The 16792-nt window shown below is 40.2% G+C and overlaps 1 protein-coding gene across 14 annotated transcripts in view; it reads left to right on the top strand.

Annotated features, from left to right (window-relative positions):
• The first annotated feature begins 8394 nt into the window (after positions 1 to 8394).
• The window catches only part of Eml5 (EMAP like 5), a 165784-nt gene continuing 157386 nt past the window's right edge, over positions 8395 to 16792 (top strand). For 7 of the 14 annotated variants that reach the window (XR_012446066.1, XR_012446065.1, XM_074067359.1 and 4 more), the window contains exon 1: positions 8396 to 8972. Coding sequence is in view for 10 of the 14 variants with exons in the window: in XM_074067359.1 (XP_073923460.1) it covers positions 8776 to 8972 (197 nt within the window). In the remaining 4 variants the exon portion in view is untranslated. Of the gene's footprint in view, positions 8973 to 16792 lie in introns of all 14 variants that reach the window. The other 7 variants (XR_012446068.1, XR_012446067.1, XM_074067361.1 and 4 more) reach the window with 6 other exon arrangements.

Genomic DNA, 16792 nt, shown 5'->3' on the forward strand with positions numbered 1-16792 from the left:
AAATATTGGGGATTGTTTCTGACACACAGACTGCACCTTTTACATACTGCCTTAGTTGGAGAGCTTGGGGACATAAAAATGCTGGGCTAAGGTGGTCTCGAGAGCTGTCTGCCCTGAGTGAGTTCCTTCATGGAACTGTTTGACAAATGTGGGAGCCAGTGACTCAGGTATGGCAATGCAGCCATCAGTAAACTTCCACCATCCGTCCGGTAGAAAATTTTCTTCTTCACTCTCAAATCAAGTCCGTTCTTGTGAAATATACCGTGGATCCCATTCAGATAGGGGACACAGGAACAAGGCATATCTGCCAAAATGTGTGTATTTTTGGACAAAGCTGTTGCCATCTGTGAAATATTCAATGTCCAGATGACTATTGGGCTGGTTTGTCAAGCCCGGCTGGCTGGAGAACACTTCATCCATAATCTCTAAACTGTCATGCTGTGGTGGACCTGAATTAACCCATAATTGGGTGGCTGGGTTTAGAGTATTAACAACCTCTAGCCAGGCATGCAGGTTTTCACATAACATGCTTTGATATTTGACCATTTGCGAGTTTGTTAACCAATAATTTTCTTTATATTCTATGAGAGTCAAAACAGAGTGGGGAACTCAGACTGTGAGTTTTTGTCTCAAATAAGTTTTTCTGCTTCAGCCACCAAGACAGCAGTAGCTGCCAGGGCACACAGGCAGGGCAGCAAGTCTTGGGAAACTGCATCAAGTTGTTTTGATAAATAGGCCACTGGGCAGTGCCAGGAACCTAGCATCTGGGTTAAAGCTCCCAGTCTCTCATGTACCTATAAGAAGAATGGTTTATCACATCTGGCAGGCCCAGAGCAAGGGCATTTGTAAGTGCCCTATTAATTTTTTTAAAGGCCTTTTTTTGTTTTGTTTTGTTTTTGCTCCTCTCTCTACAACATGGGTTCTCATTCTTGCCCCTTTTGTGGCTTAAAGTGGTTTTCCAAGACAGAGTAATTGGGAATCCATATTCAGCAGAAACCTGCAGCTCCTAGAAATTCTCTAATCTGTACAGTGGCACCTAAATGGGTGGGGACTCATTGGGGCCCCCCATTAATAGGGGTTTTTTGGCTTTTTACATTTTTTCCTATACTTGGAAGCTGCTGCTGCCCTGGCTACCATAACCTTACATGCTTTCTCTAGGTGGGGCTTTAGCCACATGGGCTGATTGAGGACTGCATCCTGCTAGCAGTCAATATAAGGAAACATAGGGGTGTTTCAGGCTCCCCTACAACCACTTTAAAAACTCTATTGACTATGACCTTATCTAATGACCCCTCTGAGCACCATCCTACACCAAAAGCAGGCCAATCTATTTCGCAGAAGGTCCTAAGCTTGTCAGGAGTCAGTTTGACCCGTAATCTCCACTAAATCCCCTCTTAAAGTCCAGGGTGGGGTTCTTACTCTGACCTCCTCCCATTCCTCCTGTTTTCCAGATGTCTAGACAGAGACAAAGACGGAAGGGATGAGGCCTGTGGAGAGGAGGTAAGGGGTCCTCCTCTCCAGCACACGGGAAAACAAGTAACACCACTTGGTTCATCCATCTCAAGCCACTCCCCTTGAGGGGATTTAGGCGTCTATTTACCATAGTAAGTCCATTTAAGTCCTGGACCGGAGGTCCTGTTAGGGCTTACCCTACACCATATGAGTTCGCCAGGGACCCACAGATCAGGACTCCACAGTTGCTTTGTAACCGGGCTGTGTCTCAGGCTCTCACTTTCACATACTCTCACACAGCACAGTACTTCCACCCAGCTCCCTGAACCTGAAAGACATGGTTTCACCCCAAAAAGGTGGCTTCTAAGGTGCCTTTTTAGAGTTGATAAGACTCCCCTTCTGCCTCTGAGGCAGGCCTGAATTTGAACCTGGATTCTTACCAGTCTGATGAGGAAGGCTCTTAGGTTGGTTCCTGAGCCTTTCCAGGTTCCTCTGTGCAACTGGAACACACCTTGTTGGCTCACTGAGGGAGAGGTTTCCTCTCTCCCAAATCAACACAATATGGTGGCACCTGGCAGGGGTAGCCCTTTAGTGGGCTGGGGACACTGAGCTGGAGACAAGGAGGTGAAAACCCCACCCTCCAAATCCCGGACAAGCCCCAGAAATGTTGCAGGAGGGCTCAGACAGAGACTGAGAGGGCACCAAAGCTTTTGGTGAAGCAAGTTTATTAAGCAAGCTGGCAGCAACTCAGTGGACTCATGTCCAAAGGCTGATCCCCAAGAACAAAGAGGGATTTCCTTATGTATCATTTAGAGCAGGTTACAGAAATTGGGGGGACACAGCTTGTCCCATACATAATCACAAGTTATTTCATTGGCTGTTTTAACCTCTGGGCGAGATGACCCTCCTCCGGTCTCCAGGTAACATTCCCCAACTCCAGTTTCCTTTGTTTTACTGCAGCACTCATTAATCTCTTTCCCCCTTCCCTGCCTTCCTGCCACAGCTCAAGCAGTAGAGTGCCTGCCTAACAAGTGCAAAATCCCAATACTGCCAAACATATTTTATGACATCTTTGTACTGTCCTTTTATTTATTTCTTCTGAGACAGTCTCACTGTGTTAACCAGACTAGCCTGGAACTTATGGGCTCAAGTGATCCTCTTACCTTAGACTCCCAAGTAGCTGGGAGGCCTGCACCCCTATACCCAGCTTTGTCTTTTATGATGTTGCGGGAAACAGCAAGGGAAACAAAGTCACTGAGACCACTTTGCAGGAAGCAGGAATTTTATTATGCTAGCAGACTCAGGGGAGATAGCCATGTTGGCTCCACAATGAGTCCTGGCTTTACTTCTTTGATCACCAATTATTATATCTCTCTTTCTAGAAATGATTTATCTAGAATTAGACTGTATTTGCCTCTCTAGAAAATGTCCTCCTACATAAAAATTAAAGAGTTAGATTTTCATAAATAATTTGCACTTAGGTTTTTTTGATCCAACCTATGTTAAATCCACTTTTGTTATCTTTCCTATATCCATATTTTTAATCTAGTAAATTTTAAGGATGAGTAGAATTTAGCAAAATCTCTTTTAATAGGAACATATCCAGTCTATAACCCTTTTGTAATTTTTTTAGATATAGTGTTTACTTGTATACACGTTTGTGTATGTATCACTTGTTTATATATTTTTTTCACTTGTTCCTAATGATACTCATGTCCTTATCTTGTTTTTGTCGTTGGAACACACATTCTTTAAAACAGAGTATAGCATGTGTGTCCATTTTACTTGATTACTCCTTCATAGTATCAAACCCAATGATTCACACGTGAGTGCTCAATTTCTGTTTAGGAATGATTATGGTGGTGGTTCTTAACTTTTTTATTAGTGTGACATGCTTTCCAAGAGTAGAATTTTTGGCAATGTTCTTTAAGGAATTAGAAACATGAGGCAACTTAAGGCAATACAACAACAATTACAAAATACCCACTACTGCAATACATAATAACATCTCTTAGTATCTATGCAAGCAAGCAGTTACTATATCTTCCAGTATTACATCACTGTTTGACTAGAATTGTTTAAACCCTGAAAGTGTTCTGTTCATTCATTGAGCAAAGATTTATCATGTTTTTCTCTCATTAGGTTGATGTCAAGATATACTTCTTGCTGGTAGCTAATTGTACTATTACTCTATTATGTTTCATTATCTGCTTAACTCCATATTCCCAGTTGTAGGGGTGTAGCTCACTGTAGAGTATGTACTTAGTATGTGGAAATAAATTTTGCATTTTGGTCACAATTTGGGAGCATTTCCAGTCATGAAATGAACACTTTGCTGCAGTGTATTGGATCTGAGGTAGGAGACAGTGTTCATGAGTCTGTCAGGTTTCTGCCTATCTTGTGAGCGCAAGCACTGTGCCTTTGTTCCAGACTGTCTTGCAAGGATGTTTGTGTAGTGAACAACCTTGGAAGATAAAGATAGTGTCCCCCTCTGGAGCAGGGAACAGTTTTTTTTTTGTTTGTTTGTTTTTTGTATACAGATAACAACGGCCTTTTCCTTTTGGGTCAAGCTCATATAAGTTTATTGCACATTATAAAAGATTTAGGCTTGATTGAGTTTCCTCTCTTGTGATGCAACTCACTGAATAGGTAGGTGTCACCCACCCTCTTTGCATGTTATCCTGTGGGAATTGGTGCTAGGGAACTGGCTGGTGGCTGAGAACAACAAGAAGAGGCTTGTTGATGCAACAGGGAAGTGTGGGGTTAACTTCGACCCTCCATGAGGTGAAATGTAACCAGTTGGAAGAAGGACCCAGAAGATAGCTGGACAAATAAATTCCCTTCCTTTCTCTTTCCTATGGACTACTCCAAGGCACAACTTTGTCTTTGCATCCCACCGAGGAAAGTCCTGTGTGCTAGATGGCTGCGCCTGCCTAGTGAACCTGCTCTGTGTCTTTGTAGCTTCTTATAAGGTGGCAGTCAGACAGGACCGTCACTTCATGTAACTTCACTTCTGCTCTTCCCTGTTACATCAGTGCATTAATCATTGCCTTAGGCTCAGTTTTCTTAAGAATGTAGGCTAAGGGTTTGGCTAAGTAAAGAAAGAAGACTACAGATTCTAAAAGAATAAACAAGTATATACTTGCATTATAGTTCACATATTCTAGAAGTAAAAATGAGCTGTTTTCTAAAATCCAGTGTCAGTGCTACTATAAAGTACATATGGTATTATAAAATGTACCAGGGATGTAAATGAATGCTAATTAGTTCTAGAGAGTGTGGATGGGGCCATCACAGCAGAAGAGGTGTGTATTAGTTTGCCATAATAAACTTCAGGCTTAAACAACAGATATTTATCCTTGCAGTTCTGAAAGATGAAACCCAGAATCAAGGTGTCCACATGGTTAATTCCTTTTGATGTCTGTGATTAGAAAATCCTGATGGTTATGGCAATCTTTGCCATTCCTTTGCTTACAGAGTTATTTTTCTATCTTCATGTGACATCATCCCATCTTCATGTGACATCATCCCTAGATGAGCTTCTGGGTTCAAATTTCCCATTTGAATGGATGCCAGTCATATTGGATTAGGGGCCTACCCTACTTTAGTGTGAACCTCATCTTAATTTAATTAATTATATCTGCAATTAAACATTTTCCAAATAAGGTCACATTGTAAGGTGCTAGGGGTTAGGGTTTCAACATACGGATTTTTTTGGGGGGTGGGCTTCAGATTCTATAGGCATTTACTAGGTCGATAGTTGATAGTGGATGATGGTTATGGCCCATGTGTGTCTGGAGTTCTGAGAAAGCCTGGTTAATTTTAGGAAGGACAAGTAATGTAGGATGGCTGAACAGCAGGGTTGGACCAGGGCAGGGAGGAACTGGCTGGAGGTGAGTCTGTTAAAACTATTTGGAAGCTTTGTGTGTCAAAATGAGAAGTTTGTCCTCTATTCTACAGTCATCTAGAAGCTGCTCAATGTTTGCTTAAAATTACTTTTGTTACCTTCTCCTAATTATAGAATTAGTAGCCTGACTGAAATGTCTGTTAGGACTTCTCTATCACTTGGAAAGTGATAGTGAACTCCAAGTTCTCCTCCTGCTAGAATTCAGGGCTTCTACTGCTCCATCCCTGGCAACTTTATGATTCTTCTCATGTGACATTCATTTCCTACTATATCAGCTCAAATGAGAAGTTCAACTTCTCCAGTTTCCAATTTCAAAAAAATCTACCTACCCAACACCTCATGAATTGAGAAATTTTTTTTAGGGTTTGAGAGGTTTTGGAGAAAGTTGTAATTTTGTCATCTTTCTGACTTCATTCCTCCCTCATCTTCCTGGAGTGACAAATTCATCCTTGTTCCTCATGCAGAACTGTCTTGCCCACTTTCAACTCCTTCAAGATCTTATTTTTCTGTGTCATTCACCCACCCATTCAGGTACTTTTCCAAATAAACAGAAGTCTCATGATGAGTGCTGAGAAATTAGATTCTCTCATCTCACTACATTCATTTTTAAAAAGAAAACATGTGCAGAAAAGTTTAAAAATTATCTACCATGTCACAGAACTTAATATGCTGGTGTATTTTGTCTTCATTATATTATGCAACTGAGCTCATTCCGGGTATATATATTTTTATTTTGCTTTAATTTTTTTACATTATTTTTCTTTAAAAACATTTTTTTATGTTCTATTATGAGAAAGTTTCAGGGATGCTAAAATTTATCTGAAAACTATTTTTAATGAATTTATAGTATTTTGTATTGTTGGCTGAATCAGTTTACTTAAAGCTTTCCTTCTGGTTGGATGTATAGGTTTCTACATATTATTGTCCTAAATTATACTGTAATAAAAAGGTTTTTTTTTTCTTTTTATGTGGTGTTGGGGATCAAACTCAGGGCTTTTGGATCATTCCTCCCCACTCTGGCTTTGGATCTGGCACTACTCTTTGGATCCAAGAAGGACACATAACTCAAGCCAGCCAATCAAAGCCAATCGTGCCAAAGTCTAATGGTTTCCAAGGGAGCTACAGAGAAAAACTCTTTCTACAAGGATTGATGAGAGGATTGGATGTATAACTGGAGTTGTCAGTAACTATTTTGCTTGTCTAGAAATGGAGTCAACCCAAAGAAGAGCTGAGTTAATTCCAATGACCTGGTTGTGATGGCATCACTTGAACCCTAGGATCCAAGTACACTGATGCCACTTCTAGGAGTTTTCAGACTTAGGAGACATTTTTATGTTAAGCCATTTTGAGTGGGACTTTGTAATGTAAAACCAAAGAAGTCCTGACTAGTACAGTATAGGTATCGGAAAAGGTTCAAATTTTCAAAGGTTGTAAGTATTCAAAGTAAAACAAAGAGGAATCATATTGTGAATCTACAATATTTTGTTTTATATTTAATGGTTGACAAATATGTATGGAACATCAGGCATAGTACTAGGCTTTACATAAAATAGATTGATCAAAGAGTCATAGAACTATTTTATGGCTAGCCAATTAAAATATTAGAAGAATTTATAAATTGCATGAATTAGCTAGCTAGAATTTTGATTTTTATGTCTTACATGCTTTGCTTTATATTTCTTTTATAGACCGAAGGATAACTCAGTATGGTGGTGACACATAATCATTAGCCAGAAAATAATTTGCTACTTGCTTAAATTTTAGAAAATATTTCAAAAACCTGGAATATACAACTCCATTCTAGGAACTCACATTTCAAGAAACAATACCAAAGTGGGTATTGTAGCTTTTATTTAAAATGTTGATATGCAGAATATTTTGAATTTGTTCTCCACATCCTTATTTGTGTTACTTTCAGAAGATGACAACTCATCTAGCAATAGAAGATTGATTGAGTTTTCTGACATGACATTACTAGTAACAAATTATGTAAATAACTGAACAGGTTTATTTTTTCTTCCTTGAGTATTCATGAGTGGTTCATTTTCTAGACACCTTTGTGCCTCAGCCATCTCGTTTGTTCTTGAGTTGTTATTTGAGGATGGTTTAATTAAGAATGTTTTTGCTTCATACTCTACTCTTGGGTCATTAAAAATTGTAATGGAAAGTATGATAATGGGAAAATAAATTATTTAAATCTGCTATTAATCCGAGTACTTACATATGTACCGTGGGGTCTGTAAAACATTGTGCTGAAAAATCTGAAAAACAGAAAAATTCTTATTTTTTTACATTCTGTTTCATAAAATTATACGTAGCTAGTAATGGATTTATTACAAATGTCCAGCAACAAAGTATTTAGGAAGTTTACATAATCAATGTCTTTTTCAGGAGCATTCTACCCGATGACAATATGTAAGCCATTTGACTTCCAAATTACCCTAAGACATGTCCTGCAAGAAGTCATTTAATAGAGAGGCAACTGATGTTATCCAGAACAGCATAATAATAATAATTTTTAAAAATCCAGCACCACTGGTACTTATTAGGACATCGTATCTGACGTGTCAAATATACACTTAGGAAGTCATTTTATCTGGATCAAATGTCTGGGGCCAGAGAGCACTGTGAAGCAGCAAGAAACGCACACACAAGGTATCAGGGAAAACAAAAAAGGATGAAGTTAGCATGCTGGTGTTAATTCCCAGGCATGTGAGTAAACCAGGTCGGGTGCAGGGGCCATGCAAGAAAGACCAGCAACAGGAACCAAGGTCGCCGACTGTCCGCCCCGGACTTGGGAGGCTTCGTGAGCGATCACTGTCCTGCACTAGGGGTTCATGTCGCGGGGTTTGGGAACCTTGGCAGAGCCGCCTCGCTGGAGCTCCGGGCCTTTCCAGCACTCCAGGAGGGGCGGGGCGACCGCGGGCAGGGGCGGGGCGTGCGCGCTCACGGGGGCGTGGCCACGCGACGCCGCTCGGGAACGCGCGGCGCGGGCCCGCCGGGCTGCGGAGACTCGGTTGGAGCGCCGCAGGTGACCAGGCGGGGAGCTGGGGTGCGCGGGCCGCGGCTGGGAAGCCGCAGGCTGGAGGCGGGCCCTCGCTGGGCTCCTCACACGGCCCTGGCGCTGCGGGCTTGGGAACACTCGGAGAGCTGCGGCGGACGGGCAGACGGACCGGCAGCTCGAGGCTTGCTCCCGTTTGACGGCCGGCGGCGCCCGCGGCCCTCGGCATGCTCCTCGAGGCGAGGGTTTTCCTGCCGCCCGTGGGCTGAGGCGGCGGCGGCCATCCGAGAGAAATGCACCTGCTGAGCGCTGCTTAGAGGACGCGGCCGGCGGGAAGTCCCCGGGCTTTTGTCGCCGCGGGACGCCGACGCCTCCCTCTTGGCTCCCGAGCGGAGCGGCGGTGGGGCGCCCCGACATGGCGGCTCGGAGCGCCCCGAGCTGCCACCTGCGGCTCGAGTGGGTGTACGGCTACCGGGGCCACCAGTGCCGCAACAACCTCTACTACACGGCGGCCAAGGAGATCGTGTACTTCGTGGCGGGGGTCGGCGTGGTGTACAGCCCGCGCGAGCACCGGCAGAAGTTCTACCGGGGCCACAGCGACGACATCATCAGGTACCGGGTTGGGGGAGGGGAGGGTCCCCTCGGAGTTTGCACCTGCGACTGCTTTTGCAGAGAGCATCGTCGCCCCGACGGCTGTCTGATCCCGACCCCCCCACACACTTGTCACTCGGCCTCTCCCATCTTCCTATCCTAAGCGTCCCTGTCTCGGGTCCTAAACGGTTTGATTGGGGGGAGCAACGCCACCAAAATTACAAAAACTGCAGAAATGTCATTTTGGCTAAAAAAAATTAGATCCCGTGGGAGATTTCTTATTAAACGAATTCTTAAGGAGTTGGGGGATGGGGGATAAGGGAAGGGGGAAGGGATTTTTTTCCCTAATACAGAACTGACCACAACTGCCCCTGGGTTCGCGCCCAGGGTTGCATCCTGCAGGGCGCTTATCTCTTGGCCCTAATTATTAATTAGTTCAGGTTTCACTGCCTGCAATTAGCAGGTTTTAGAGAAGAAACTCAGGCAACCTTCAGGCGATTTCTTGAAGGTTAGAATTTGCTCACCCAAAGACAGTTTAGGGTCCTTATTTTATAGGACCTAGGAAAATAACTGCGCTCATTTCCAGTTCTCTTGTTTTATCTTAAGTATTCCTAAGTGAGTTTGCTTTCCTTTTTTTTTTAATTCAAAGCGCCGCTTTTCTATGTGTTTTTATTCTTTCTTGAGCAGTATCTTAAAGTTGGTCCAAGTTGCTTCTTTCCTTAGCGCTGTATTTAAAGTGTCATTTTTGAGTCATCTCAGTACAACTTTTATGGTAGTTAGGAGTTTCAGAAATTACTTTAGGCTACTGAATATTGACTAAGCATGGCGTTTTTGTCCTTTCTCGAAGAGAATATATTAAAAACATTTGTGTGTGCGCGCGCGCGGTGTGTGTGTGTGAGCGCGTGCTGTTTCCAAGTTTTTAACAGAGGTTCTGGGATTGGGTTCAGTTTTTATTCTTTATTGTAGGTTCCACAGGATTTAAATTGAGATTGTGGAATAGGAAATGAGGCATTTTTTTTAAAATGTTAATACACCAAAGTGGAGTTTTCCCAGATTGTACCTTAGTGCATTGCTTTGGAAAGGAAACTGACAAGTTACTTTATTTTCCTCAAATTAGGATTCTTTTTGTAGTGGTGATCCTGAGGATTGCAGAGCTAGTATAATAGTTCAAATTGCTAACGAAAACAAAAACCATAGTAATTATGTCTTCTTGTTGTTATTCACCCCAAGAGCAAACTTTTCCCCCCAGTCCTGTCTTGCCTCACCCCTTTTTGTGAATTTGGTCTCCCTAGTACCAGGTATACTAACTTTACCTGGACGAAGTAGCCTTGCCTAAAGCCCTCCTCCAGGTGTCATCTATTAGGTTGAATTCAGTAAGTGGTGCAGGTGTATGAAATTTTGAGGTCTTCACAGTGCATTTGAATTGCTTTTACTACTCATGAGAGCAGTATGGTACTAAGGCCATCCAGAACTAGGTATGATTTATTTTGGGGGGTAAATTATGTCTTTATTTTTCCAGCAGTAATTAGAAACTTTATTGCACTGCTTAATTTTTTTTTCATGCAGTATTGGGGATTGAACCCAGGGCCCTCACAAATGCTAGGCAAATGCTCTACCATTGAGCTACATTGCCTTGAATTTTTATATTTGGTTTCAGTAAACTGTAAGGAAGGTGAAGTAAGGAAGGAAGGTCCTTCTGGAATAGTTGCATAACTCATATATCTGTATATCGATGTGTATATATATATATATATACACATATGTATATATACACATATGTATATATACATATGTATATATCTCAAAATATTTCAAAATGGCAAATATAATCTAGTTTTGACATAATTAAATATGTCCCTATGATTCTACGCAAATGATACATCCTTAATCTATAGCAAGGGGTTTCTTGAAAAGTTGTAGTGCGTAGAAAAATCTGAATTCGTATAGCATATTAAAAATGGTGGCACAAATTTAATACATCACTAAGAATATAATTTAGAAATCAAAGGGCTTTGGGAATATTATTTCAAACTGTAGTGACAGTTTATTCTTGTGAAAAGGAACAAGCACAATATTAAGAGTTTTGAATTTTTTTTCAATTCAGTGTTTGACCTAGATGTATAAAAACTATTCCAGTAGCTTTTCAATTATGTCACAACAGAAAATGTAATAGTCATAATGTGATGTATCGTAGAAAACAAATTAGCATTAGTAGTAAAATTCTGTTTTCATCATCAGTTTTGTTCCTTATTTACTTAAAACTTATTGGTCCAAGAGGACTTAGTCTGGCACTAAGATTGTTCCAAATTAAGCAGGTCATTGTCTGTAGGTTTTGAAAATGTAAGTGCTATATTGGTTGTAAATATTGAATCACAGCCAGTCATTTGGTTAATGGTTCTCCTATAACACTGTCATATGGATTGCCATTGGTGGCGCCATTATGATATTTCATCGTTTTCTCTGCATTGCTTTATCTATTGTCTTTTTACCTTGCATCTATATACTACTCTAGTTACTTATCTTTTACTAATATGTATTCCAGTTTATATGGAAATGAGCATCAATGGCAGAAATAATGGAGGACCTTTTCTTTGTGCTTGTGTGTGTGAAGTTGTATTGATACAATTCTGTAGTTATTATTTACAAAAGTTTAAAGACAGTTATGAAATATACTACCAGTAGCAGTTTTAATATAAGATGCATATCAGTTGCCTGGTTTTATGTTTTGAAACTTTTGCCAGTTGTCTTTCCAAAGGATGATACAGCTTTAAATTTTGTTTTCCTAGTTACTGCCCATCAAAATTTTTTTGCAAATTTGTTCTTTTTAAAGTAGTTGATATTATCCAAAGTTTTCAAGTCATTTATTCCCTTGAAGACCATTGATGGGATGTAGCTGACTTAGTGTATTTTAGTACTTATCTCTGGTTTCCTCATGAAGGTACACCAGGACATGTTGTTAATGTATTTTGTAGATACAGAATTTGAAGTGCCTTTTGTTACTGTTCAAACATAGTGAACAGTGAGAAGCTGAAATGACTATGCATCTAAAATACTTTAAAGGGATACCATACTGTCTGATTGTAGTTTAAAAGAATAATTCCTTGCTTTTAGGTATACCTTTTTCTTTTTTTAAGACAAAATGGAAGGTGTAGTAGCTCTTCAATTGTGGTAGGTGGTGTTCTTATCAAGCCTTACTGTAACCTAGTAAAAGCAGTTTGTGACAGGCGTAGAAACTTCATTTATTTACTACAAGTCAAAATTGTACTTGGAAAAGCAATTGAGAATGTATGACATGAGCATGGTGGGTCAATATTTTTTGTGTTTATATTGGTTCAGAATAGTACTTTTTAGTCTGGCAGGAACCTACAAGCAGGTTTGCAGATATATGTTCATTATTTCCCAAACCTGGCTTATTGTCAGAATCATTTGAAGAGGTTTTATTGGAGCCTGAGAGTCTGTTTTTAAAAAAGTGCCTCAAGAAGTGGCTCAGTGGTAGTGTTTGCCTAGCGTTTGATCCCCAGCACCGCAATTTTTTTAAATTATCTCAGATGATTCTGTTTGGGAAACAACACTGCTATCCTGTATTCTTAATATAAGCAGCTTGAGAAACTGGGCATAAACTCTCTCTTCAAACCTGATACCAGAATTATCTGAAGCATTGTGTTATGTCTAGAAGAAATACTTCAGAAAGTAGTAGACTAAATACAGATTTAATAAAATGCCCTGTGTTTAAATAACTAGAATAAGATGAACTTAACTTTCATAGACCAATAATTTTTTTGGTAAGACTTCCTTTTATGTCTGAATAGCCAATTATTTATGATTATTTACTTTATAAATACTGCACGTTTAAGAAATGAAATTAAGGTAATAATAGTTGAAATTGATGTAAGTATGTATATTTTGTTTACTTAGGGAAACCCAGATTTTAGGTGTCTTTAACTATTTTCCTTTATTTTATATCTTACATGCAAATACAGATAACTAATAAAATGTCACTGTTTTGTACATATAAAGGAAAATATATGAAATGAGTTTTTAGAAACTATTAAGGAACTTACTGTTATCTCAAGGTTTCTCACTCATCAAATGTTTATTAACCATCTGCTTTGTGCAAGGATCCCTGACATAATAATCTCAGAATTTAAAGATGTATCAGGCACGTAAAGTGTCAATTAGAATATTGTATGTAGGGATATCACTAGTGTGCCTGTGATAGGGTGTATAGGGGGAACATAACTATTTACAATGTTTCTTAGTCTAATACTTCAGGCTGAGTTATTAAGAAGAATGGAGACATACTCATCAGCAGGAATGAAGTTGCAAAATTCTGGGAGGAGATAACATGGAGTGGTTTTGTGTTACAAGAGAATGTTGGAAAGGTTGTTTGTGCTACCTTCGCTTCCTTTTCTCTCATTTACTCTTGGCTCTATTTTTTTCACTGTAGCAGTTCCTTGTCAAGATCACCAATGACTTCCACCTTGCCAAGTCCAGTAGTCAGTTATCAGTTCTCATCTTTTTTGAATTTTCATCATCATTGGACATTTCACTTTTTAAAAAATTTCTTTACCTTTTTTTTTTTTTTAGGTGGTACTGTGGCTTGAAATCAGGGCCTTGTGCTTGCCAGGCAGATGCTCTACTGCTTGAGCCATAGCTACAACCCTTTTGTTTTGGTTATTTTTCAAATAGGATCTAGCTTTAGTTCCCTGGCCAGCCTGGACCAAGATCCTCTTACTTACACTTCCTGTGTAGCTGGGACAACAGGTATGTGCTGCCACACCTAGCTTTTTATTGGTTGAGATGGAATCATGGCCTTGAGTTACAATCCTACTAATCTCTGCCTCTTGAGTAGCCAGGATTATAGGCATGAGTCACCCTCCTGGCAACCTTCTTAAAATGTGTTCTTTTTTAATTTAAAGAATTTAAACTGATACATAAAAACACAAAAATTGTACATATTTGTGGTATTCCATGTGTTATTTTGATATGTGCATATATTTTGTAATATTTAAATCAGTGTAAAAATATCTTAAACATTTGTCATTTCTTTATGATGAAAGCATAACAAATCTTTTCTTTCAGCTTTATGAAATATATAGTACATTGACATTATCTATAGCCACCCTACTGTGCAGTAGCCCACCAAAACTTCTTACTCTTGTCTAACAGTAACTTAGTACCCTTTGATCAACCTTTTCCTATCCCTCCTTCATGTCTACTCATCATAGCCTCTAGTAACAATCATTCTACTCTCAACTTCTGTAAAATCAACTTTTAAAAATATTCCACATGAGTGAGATCATGTGAAACTTGTTTTTCTGTGCTTGGCTTATTTCATTTAACATAATGATTCTCAGTTCCATCCATGTTGTCACAAATGATAGAATTTCATTCTTTCATACACAGTGAATGCTATTCCACTGTGTATATGTACTGCATTTTCTTTATCCATTCATTAGTTGATGGACATTTAGGTTATCTCCATGTTTTGCCTGTTGTGAAGAGTGTTGCCGTAAACATGAGAGTCTTCTTTGACCTACTGATTTCATTTCCTTCGAATATATACACAGTAGTAGAATTGCTGTATCATAGGATATTAAGACACTTCATTAAGTGATATTTGGAACTCCCCTGTTTTTTTTGGTTTACTTATTCTTTTGACATCTAATTAGCACTAGAGACATGACAGGGAACAAAATAAGTGAATTTCCCCAGCTTCGTGGAGTTTATATCTATTGGGGGAAGGGGGGAGATACAGAATTAACTAGGTGAGTTTATGTATATGTGTGTACAGGTACATATGTATAGTTTGTAAGGGTGAAGGAGACAAAAATCAGGAAAGTAAGCTGGGGAACACTTAGAAGAGTTTATTTAGATGCTCAGGGTGTCAAAGGAGGCCTCACTGTTGAGGTGAAGTTCATGAACCTCAATGAGGTCACTAATCAGGTACAAACTTGGAGGTGAGGGAATACACTGTGTGAAAGTCTGCACAAAAGATGTATTAGGCAAAGCTCTGAATGAGAAGGCCTAGTGTACTTGAGGAACAGTAAGACGGTGTGGCTAGAGTAGCGTGAACTCAGAGGACAGTAGAAAGAAATGTGGTTTGATGAGGTAATGGTGGTGGGGACTTATTATGTAGGACCTTACAGACTATTGAGAAGATTTTGGCCTTTCTACCTGAGACTGAAAGTTATTTCAGTAATTTAACAAAGATAACATAATTTGACTTGTATCTTAACAAAGTCACTCTGGGGCTGGTGGAGTGGCTCAAGTCGTAGAGCATCTGCCTAGCAAGCATGAGGCCCTGAGTTCAATCCCCAGTAATGCCCTTCCTCCACCCCGCCACAAAAAAAGAAAAAATTCACTCTGGCTCCTAGGTTGAGAAGACATTGAAGGGGAGGGGCAGGATGGAAGCAGGGAAGCCATTTAGGAGACTGTTGAGATAATTCAGTCCAGAGATACTGGCAGGTTATACCAGTCAAGAGATATTAGTAGTAACAGTGAATGAAGTGAGAAGGGTCAAATTCTGGATATACTTTGAAGATAGAGAGAGGCAGCATGATAGTGGATCAGATATAAATTGTGAGAGAAAAGAAAAATCAGTGATGATCACAGAATTTTTGGTCAAAACAACTTGGGAAATGGAGTTAAGCCTGGTGCTGTTGGCTCACACCTATAATCCTAGCTAATCAGGAGGATCGAGGTTTGAAGCCAGCCCGGGCAAATAGTTCTGCAAGACCCTATCTTGAAAACCCTTCACAAAAATAGGGCTGGTGGAATGGCTCAAGGTAAAGGCCCTGAGATAAAGCCCCAGTACTGCACACAAAAAAAAAAGGTGAGGGGATTTACCAGGAAGAGTAAGTTTTCTGTTTTGTGAAGACGGGAAATCAGAAGCCATGTTTTGGAAGTGTTCCTTTTGAAATAACTACTAGACGCCCATGTGGAGTTACAAATTAAGCAGTTGAACGAACATACATGTCTCTAACTCAAGGAAACCATCTGGGCTGGCTGATATAAATTTGGGTGTTATCAGCATGTAGATAGTATTTAGAGCCATGAAACCCAGAGAGGTCACTAAAGGAGCAAATATAAATGTTCTTTAAAAAAAATGAAATTACTGTGGTAGCATTCAAATGTAGAGGAGATGAAGATGACTTAACAATAGTGTGACCAGAGAAGCAGAGGAAAACCAAGGGAGTGTGGGGATGTGGAAGTCAAATGAAGAGTATTTTAAAGAAAGGTGTGATCAGCTGTATCAACTAAGATGAGAGCTGCCTCACCTTAGAGGAAGTGTTAGCTGTTTTGAAGTTATCACATTGTAATTATAAGACTCCTCAGGACAATGTTATGTCCAGATCATCAGGGGTAAGGGGGGAGTCAAGAAGAAGTAAAATGAATGATGTCACGATTAATACCCTAGATTTGCATCCTTTAAGATTTATTCTAGCAGCTCCTACTTGACTTGGTTGTTAAAAAAATGGGACATGGCTGACAGCCCTAAATTCTTGCTACTCACAGTATGGTCTGCATGCTGAGCACTGGTGGCTCTTGCCTATAGTCCTAGCTACTCCCTGGAGGTTCCAGGCCAGCCCAGGCAAAAAATGTTTGTGAGACCCCCATCTCAGCGGGAAAAAGCTGGGTATGGTGGCACATGCTTGTCATACCAACTAAAGTGGGAAGCACAAATAGGAGGATTGTGGTCCAGGCCAGTCTGGATACAAAGCAAGACCCTGTCACCAAAATAACCAGAGCCAAAAGGGCTGGAGGCATGGCTCAAGCAGTAGAGTGCCTGCCTTGTGAAGCCGTAAGTTCAAACCCCAGTACTGTGAAAAAATAAAATA

This window comes from Castor canadensis, chromosome 3 (assembly GCF_047511655.1).
Source record: "Castor canadensis chromosome 3, mCasCan1.hap1v2, whole genome shotgun sequence".
Classification (NCBI taxonomy): Eukaryota; Metazoa; Chordata; class Mammalia; order Rodentia; family Castoridae; genus Castor; species Castor canadensis.